General features: G+C 32.4%; 1 protein-coding gene across 1 annotated transcript; it reads left to right on the forward strand.

Annotated features, from left to right (window-relative positions):
- The first annotated feature begins 846 nt into the window (after positions 1 to 846).
- LOC142617205 (vicianin hydrolase-like) lies at positions 847 to 7,060 on the forward strand. The gene is made up of 13 exons (XM_075789968.1): positions 847 to 1,074; positions 1,191 to 1,260; positions 2,239 to 2,297; positions 2,807 to 2,882; positions 3,109 to 3,186; positions 3,733 to 3,820; positions 3,918 to 4,170; positions 4,376 to 4,491; positions 5,165 to 5,382; positions 5,508 to 5,539; positions 5,649 to 5,751; positions 5,833 to 5,941; positions 6,676 to 7,060. Exons 1-13 carry the CDS (start codon positions 919 to 921, stop codon positions 6,842 to 6,844), a joined length of 1,527 nt encoding a protein of 508 aa, XP_075646083.1. The 5' UTR covers positions 847 to 918; the 3' UTR covers positions 6,845 to 7,060.
- The last annotated feature ends 501 nt before the right edge of the window (positions 7,061 to 7,561 follow it).

The raw sequence follows: 7,561 nt of genomic DNA on the forward strand, positions 1-7,561 counted from the left end.
AATACCAAAATGAATCATTTCACTCTACTAACTAAATCAAATTTAAAAGATTCTTTCTTTATTATTTGCAAATTTATTTGAACAGTTTTGATTTATAAGAACAATAAGGTGCGGTTTGGATTACGTTGAACGCGTTCAGCGTCCAGCATTTTCCTCTTTTTTTTTTTTCTTTTTTTTTCCCTCCTGCTGCACGTCACATCTCAAGGGACAAATTACTGTGCACATACTGTGCAGTTACTGTGTATGTATTGTGTAGTCACTGTTTACGTACTATGCAGTTATTGTTCACGTACTTTTTAGGAATTTTTTAATTAAAATTGGGTCCCACGGTACTATTTACACATTTAAAAATTATTTTTCTACAGTGTTTTTAGCTGTATCCAAACGGACCCTAAGTGTAAGATACAATTTTTGCTGTAACTTTTTTCACAACATGATGAAGTAATAAATTATAAAGGATTTTACTAACGTGTTCCCTAAGAGCACATAATAGCATACCATTTTTAGAAAAAGTTCTATCGTGAATTAAAAAAGTTTTACAACTTTTTTCAATTTCCCATAAAATGTTTCAAAAAATGGATAGCTTAATGTGTGCTCTAAGAGTACACATTAACCGGACCCAATTATGAATAGGTGGATTTACTACTTTTTTTTTTTTTACTATTCATAATCAATCCCTTCAACAAATAGTAATAAAAATTATAACAAAAGTTATATACCTAAGAAGCTTTAGAATGTAGTAAAAAAAAGGGGTTTAACCTCATGGAAATCTATGGGACTGGTCTATCCTACAGTTAATCTTTATTCTTACTTATATTACGGATAAACTATGTCAGTAACCCGCTTTTTCTATATATAGAAACCAAAGCTAGAAGGCTTGGAGGTATAGTTTTCAGCGTAGCAAATTAAGTTAGCCATATGGGATCTAGAGCTCCTTTTCTGCTATGTCTCCTGGCCTTAGCTGCCTTGTGTGATAGCACACAAGGTGCAACACCAACCAAATATTCTGTTCCTTTTAACCGCACTATTTTCCCACCTGGTTTCATATTTGGAGCTGGTTCAGCTGCTTACCAGGTAAATATTGTAATGGGATTAGTCTGGTACTCTTAAAGAGTTGTAGAGAAACTCATAAAATTAAAGCATGTAAACATGGTAGCATATAATGTTTATTTGGTTTTCTGTTTTCTCAGTCCGAAGGAGCAGCATTCACTGATGGTAAAGGACTCAATATTTGGGATGTTTTCACCAGGAAACAGCAAGGTCTCTCTCTCTCTCTCAATTGAATCAGAAATATCAAAGTGGTCCATAGGCTCCATATCCTTTTCCATAGACTATCAGTAACTTGCTACTTGCATGTATTGGCTAAGAAAATTGTTAAAAGGGTTAATTATAAAAACCTACCTGAGGTTTGGGATGGTACCAAACACGTCCAAAACTTTTTGAAAATGACCAATCTGGTCTTTAAACAGTAGCGTAGAGCGTGAGTTTGTGGGTAAACCGGCACTGAAACTGTTTTAGTGGCGGAGGTTGTTGGTCCTTTACTGAGTCTATGAGCTTGAGCTTGAGCTTGAGCATGAGAGGGAGATATTAGGTCTCTGTGAAGAAAAGAGAGAGCAAAAGAAAAGAGGAAAATGAAATTAACTAACGGGGTTTGGTTTACAAACGGTGTTAGTATTTAGGACTAGCTAGTTTGGTCATTTTAAAAAGTTTTGGATGTGTTTGGTATTATCTCAAATGTCAAGGTAAGTCATTGTAATTTACCCTTGTTAAAAATTTACAAACTGACGTGACAACAAATGTGATTCATGTCATAAATAATGTTAATGATAAGCCTTCATTCAAACTCTAATTAGCTTATTGCTATGATACTTGTTGAAGAATTAACACATTATGGAGACTCCAAATGAGACCTTTGGTCTTTTTTTATTTTTTTTTTATGTGAGATTTCTGCTCACATGTATACATCCAACAAAATACTAAGAAAAATATAAGTAGAAGAGATTTAAGGATGTTCACCGGTCAAGTCTTTTTGTGTTTGATATCATTCTGCCACTAGACCCCAACTCCTTTAGTTTGTGAACTTCCTCACCCGCTTTCCACAAATGGTTTTGAAACAAAATAACTTCATTATTTTTCAGAATTTGGATACATTAAATTCATAGCCATGTAAAGGACCTTTATGTGATCACAAAAAAAATTTCCCGATTTGATTTGTGAAATTTTCACGATGGTCTACAGCAAAAATTGCGGATTATAGCAACGCAGATGTGGCACAAGACTTCTATCATCGTTACAAGGTATGCCCAAAAACTCCAATGACCATCTATACGTGTTTATCTGTTGTTTTTTTACAATAAGTTTAAAGACAAATATTTTTTATAAGTGTCGAGGTGGTATATTTGTTGACATGTAGTAGGGCTAATAAAATTGTGTAAGTGCTTGCTAAATGTAAAATTTGTGAGAGTTAATGGATATATGAAGAAATAGAGTAGAGATAGATAACACAAAGTTTACATGAATTGGTTGAGTGGCATATGTTCACAGAAGAAAATTTGGACGGGTACATTTTCACTGTAATCTCAATTTTACAGGGTTTATATAAAAATTTGGAGGTAGAATTAGACGTGTGTGGTTTGAGTAATATAATTGGACCTCTTTGGGCCAACATACAAACCTAACAATAATACCTCTAAAAAAAATTAAAGTTGTTCTAATCACAACTTACTATCTTAATATATAGAAATGAAGAAATAATATAAAAATATCTTTATTTTTATTTTCTAATTAATTTTTAAAAATGTTGCAGGAAGACGTACATTTAGTGAAAAAGATTGGTTTGGACTCCTTTAGATTCTCCATTTCATGGTCCAGATTGTTCCCAAGTAAGACCCTTACACTAGATCAATCTCAATGTTCAAAATTCATTGGCTATTGATGTGATCTCAGTTGGGTCCCATGACACCGACAGTGATCACAAATCTTGAAAGAACTTAGTTCTTTTTTTTTGTGTTTTTTTTTTTTTTTGATGCATTGAAAGAACTTAGTTCATATTTGTCGTATTGCAAATGGGACATATGATGACATTGAATAATGTACTTTTGTCTCCAGAGGGCAAGGTAAGTGGGGGAGTGAACCCAAAAGCTGTGACTTTCTACAACAACCTCATCAACGAGCTCATCTCCAACGGTGAAGTTCAAAATTTTCTTTTATTTAAGCGAATGAAATGTTAATAACTAGATCCATTTGGATATTGTTAAAAATTGAAAATTAAAAAAAAAAAAGCTAAAACTCAGCGAATAAACAGTACACAGGATCTACTGAAACTCAGTTAATGCTCTTCTCAAAAAAAAAAAACTTCTCAAAAAAAAAAAAAAGAGCTAAAACTCAAAATGCTAACCTTTTCATCTATACCCAAACGGGTACTAAATGCTATACATATCAAACTATGTGCTATACACAATGATGTATAATCAAAGCCATCTCCTTTCATGAAATGAGCTGAATACTTATTTCTATTAGAATTTAAAAATAATGGAATGTATTGGAAAAAAAATTATATATTTTCCTCATTCACTTAGCCAAAAATGGGGGAAAAAAAAAGGAATAATTTGTTATGACCTTCAACGGGTTTATTAAAATGGTTTGAAGGAATTTAAAAATAAAAAAAAAATTAACTATTTTACTATTTTTAAGTATATGCCATTTCTAAATTTGAATTCACATTGCGGGCAGGTCTCACACCCTTTGTGACTTTGCTCCATTTTGATACTCCCCAAGCACTAGATGACGAGTATGGTGCATTCTTAAGCCCCAAGATAGTGTAAGTCTAGACAATGGGACAAAATATATGCATTGCAATTCTTAAAATTAAGCTTGTGCAATATGAATAACTAATAACCATCCGGTTTTATCAATAGGGAGGATTATGTGGCTTATGTTAATTTTTGCTTCAAAACATTTGGAGATCGAGTCAAGCATTGGGTTACGATGAATGAACCAAATGGATGGACCATGTATGCGTATAGCTCTGGTACTTTTGCACCGGGGCGATGTTCTAGCTATGCTGGAAATTGTACTGCTGGTAACTCAGCCACTGAACCCTACATTGTTGCCCATCACTTGCTTCTTGCTCATGCATATGCTGTGAAGTTGTATAGGGAGAAATACAAGGTTTGTGTGTGTGTGTATATATATATATATATTTTTTTTTTCGAAAAAAATTACAAAGAGAAATAAACGAAAAGGATTATATTATAATATTTCATTTTGATGAAAAAAAAATTCATATTTCCCACTAATAAACGTTGTAATGTTAATTTAACAAAGTGATTATGTGGTGTTGGAAAAATTGTGATGGACTTTAATACGAGTGCAGCCACATCAAAAGGGAGAAATTGGGATTACAATTGTGACCCATTGGTTTATACCAAAGGACCAGTCTTCTAGCAGCAAAAAGGCGGCCTCCAGATCTCTTGATTTCTTGTTTGGTTGGTGAGTATTGGTTGTGACATAAATTTTTGGTCCCTTTGAGCACATGAATATCCCATGAATTGAGATCAAGTGCAATTGGTATAGATGGTTGAGATTTAAAGTTGCAAAAAACAACATTAAATATTAATCATTAAGTATAAAAAATGAAGAAAAGTAAAAAATAATAAAATAAAGGGAAAAAAGTAAAAAAAAAAAAAAATTGTGAAGCACTTGGGTGAATTGCACGGAGCAATTGCACCGGATCCCAATCCATATCCCACATGATTATAAGGTCCATACAATGTTGGCGGGAGAATATATACATTTGATGTATGAGATAATTATTATTCTTCTTAAAAACAAACTTTTTTTTCTCATCATTTTTTCCCCTATTTGTTAATATTTTTCTTTGAAGAATGTTATAAATATTTCAAATTTTACTACATAATCTTTGAACTAACATAGAAATAAATGTGATTAGTAGGTGACTACAACATAATAAATAAATGTCAGAATTAATTAATTATGTTTTTGTTATTGTTGACATTATAAAAGTTATATGGTAAAATTTACAGTAACATCACTCATTTTCTACATTGTGGTATTTATATGAAAAACTTCCATTAGCACAATAATTTAACACCATTATATATGAAATTTTTTTTTACTGAAATATCATCCACTATTTGTATAGGTTTGCCCATCCAATCACATTTGGTGACTATCCCCAGAGCATGAAAGCAGCAGTAAAGGAACGACTACCCAGATTCACAGAAGCTCAATCCAAGTTGCTAAAAGGGTCCATTGATTTTCTTAGTATAAACTATTACACTTCAAATTATGCAGAAAATGCTCCCTCAGCCAACGGTGTCAACGTTACATATCTCACAGATAGAGCAACTACTCTCACTAGTAAGCAAATAATGATAATAATAATAATAATAATAATAATAATAATAATAATAATAATAATAATAATATCCTTTTCATTTTCTTTACCATCCCAGGATTATAATACATTTTTCTTTGCTCCACAGCTGAAAAAAATGGGGTTTCTATCGGTACAGCGGTACATATTCTTCTATCTCTCTGTGTACTCATGCATGTGTGTTATTTTCTTTTTCATGTTGCTTGTATGCTATTTTTACCTAATGAATATAGTGCAAATTGTTTTGTAGACTGCATTGAGCTGGCTTTTCATCTATCCTAAGGGCCTTCGAGAGCTTCTGCTATATGTAAAGAAGAATTACAACAATCCACAAGTGTACATAACGGAGAATGGTAACAAAAATTTTCCCTCATGTTTTTGCATTGTCTTAACTAATATTTTTAGTGTAATTGATTGTGCTCTTCTTTTTGCAGGAATGGCTGATGCAAGTAATAGCTCCTTGCCAGTTAATGAGGCCGTCAAAGATAGTTTGAGGATAAGATACCATTATGGACATTTATCATATCTTTCACAAGCTATCAAGTGAGTGTCGATGAAAATAATGTCCTGTTATATTCTACTTGATTTGGATTCATTTGGATGAGTTCATTTTCATATTAAAATAGATTATACAACCTTTTATGGCTTGTTTGGATGTTTAAAAAATGAGGGAGAGTAGAGTAGAGGGAGGGAGAGTAATTTAAATCCCTTGTTTGGAAGTTTTTTAAGGAAGGGGGGGAGGGGTTTGGGGGGATTTCAACTACCTCTAACCCTTTATTTTTAATTCCCCCAAATTGGAGAGATTTGGAGGGAGAGTAGAGTAGATGAATTATTGACCAAATGAATTCTCCAATTTACCCTTTTTAAATTAATAAAATTACAAACCAATTAATCATAGACCAATGTTGCAATTTATTTTCAAATATGGGTAAATTTGTCTATTTAATCATTTCCTCTCATTTCCATCTCAATTTTAAAAACATCCAAACAAGGGGAAGGGCTAGTTACTCTCTTCCCCCTTACTAATTTTAAAAACATCCAAATAAGGTAGAGGGTAATCATTTCACTCTACTCTCCTCCCCACTACTCTCCTCTCCTCCCTCTCTAAACTTCCAAACAAGCCATTAAAATATCACTTTTTTTTAAGGTATAACTTTACATAATACACAATAAACAAAATAAAATGATAAAAATAAGCTTATCAAAAAGGCGAAGAAAATTTTTGTCACTAAATATACATTTTATTGTAGTGAAGACTGATAGTGTGATTTTGGCAGGGAGGGTGTCAAAGTGAAGGGATACTACGTGTGGTCTTTCCACGACGATTTTGAGTGGGATGCTGGTTTCACAGCTCGATTTGGCCTTACTTATATTGACTTTAAGGACAACTTGAAAAGACACCTTAAATACTCTGCCTACTGGTTCAAGATGTTCCTCCTAAAATAAATCATCATTGTGCCAGTGTGACCTGAGGGAATAAGGAGAGCTAGCTATGTCTTCTCTCTCCAAACTTCGTCTTGTTTATTGGAGAGATTAGTGTGTTTTGTATGTGATGTCTTAAGTAGAAATGTTTGTTTATGTAAGGAGATGTAATCTTCTTCATCCAAACCCGGTCATGTTTAGACATCTGTCTAAATAAGGAAAAGTCCTTTTTTCATGTCTCATTTTATTCTATTTTACATTTTATTGTTACGCATGTTAAAAATTATCAAATATCCTAAAATATAAACGAATTAAAAATTAAAAAAATATTAAATATTTATGTTGTAGCAATCAGAAAAAGAGACTTTTTGCGTGTGCGTGTGGAGAAATACACCCATTTGGCATTCATTTGTAAGAAAATTTATATATAGTATTCACAACATAATAAATGGAACATACCTTTAACTATAATTATTCAAGTACCTTCAAGACAAAACCTAAAAATTTTATAAAGATTCTTTTAGTCTATGATCGACCTTTATAAAACTTTTTTGATGGAAACACAGAACTCAACAAGGGACTCCTTTTGTGTAGTCTCCTTATAAACTATGCCCAAGTCCCATTAAGGAGTTATTAATTGTTATTTGATGTGATTTTTCATAAATATCTATTCACCTTATAGCTCTTCACAATTAGAATCCTAATGGCTGGCTCTTTGTTTTGTGACTCATAATATTAAAG

Source organism: Castanea sativa, chromosome 11 (genome assembly GCF_040712315.1).
Source record: "Castanea sativa cultivar Marrone di Chiusa Pesio chromosome 11, ASM4071231v1".
Taxonomy (NCBI): Eukaryota; Viridiplantae; Streptophyta; class Magnoliopsida; order Fagales; family Fagaceae; genus Castanea; species Castanea sativa.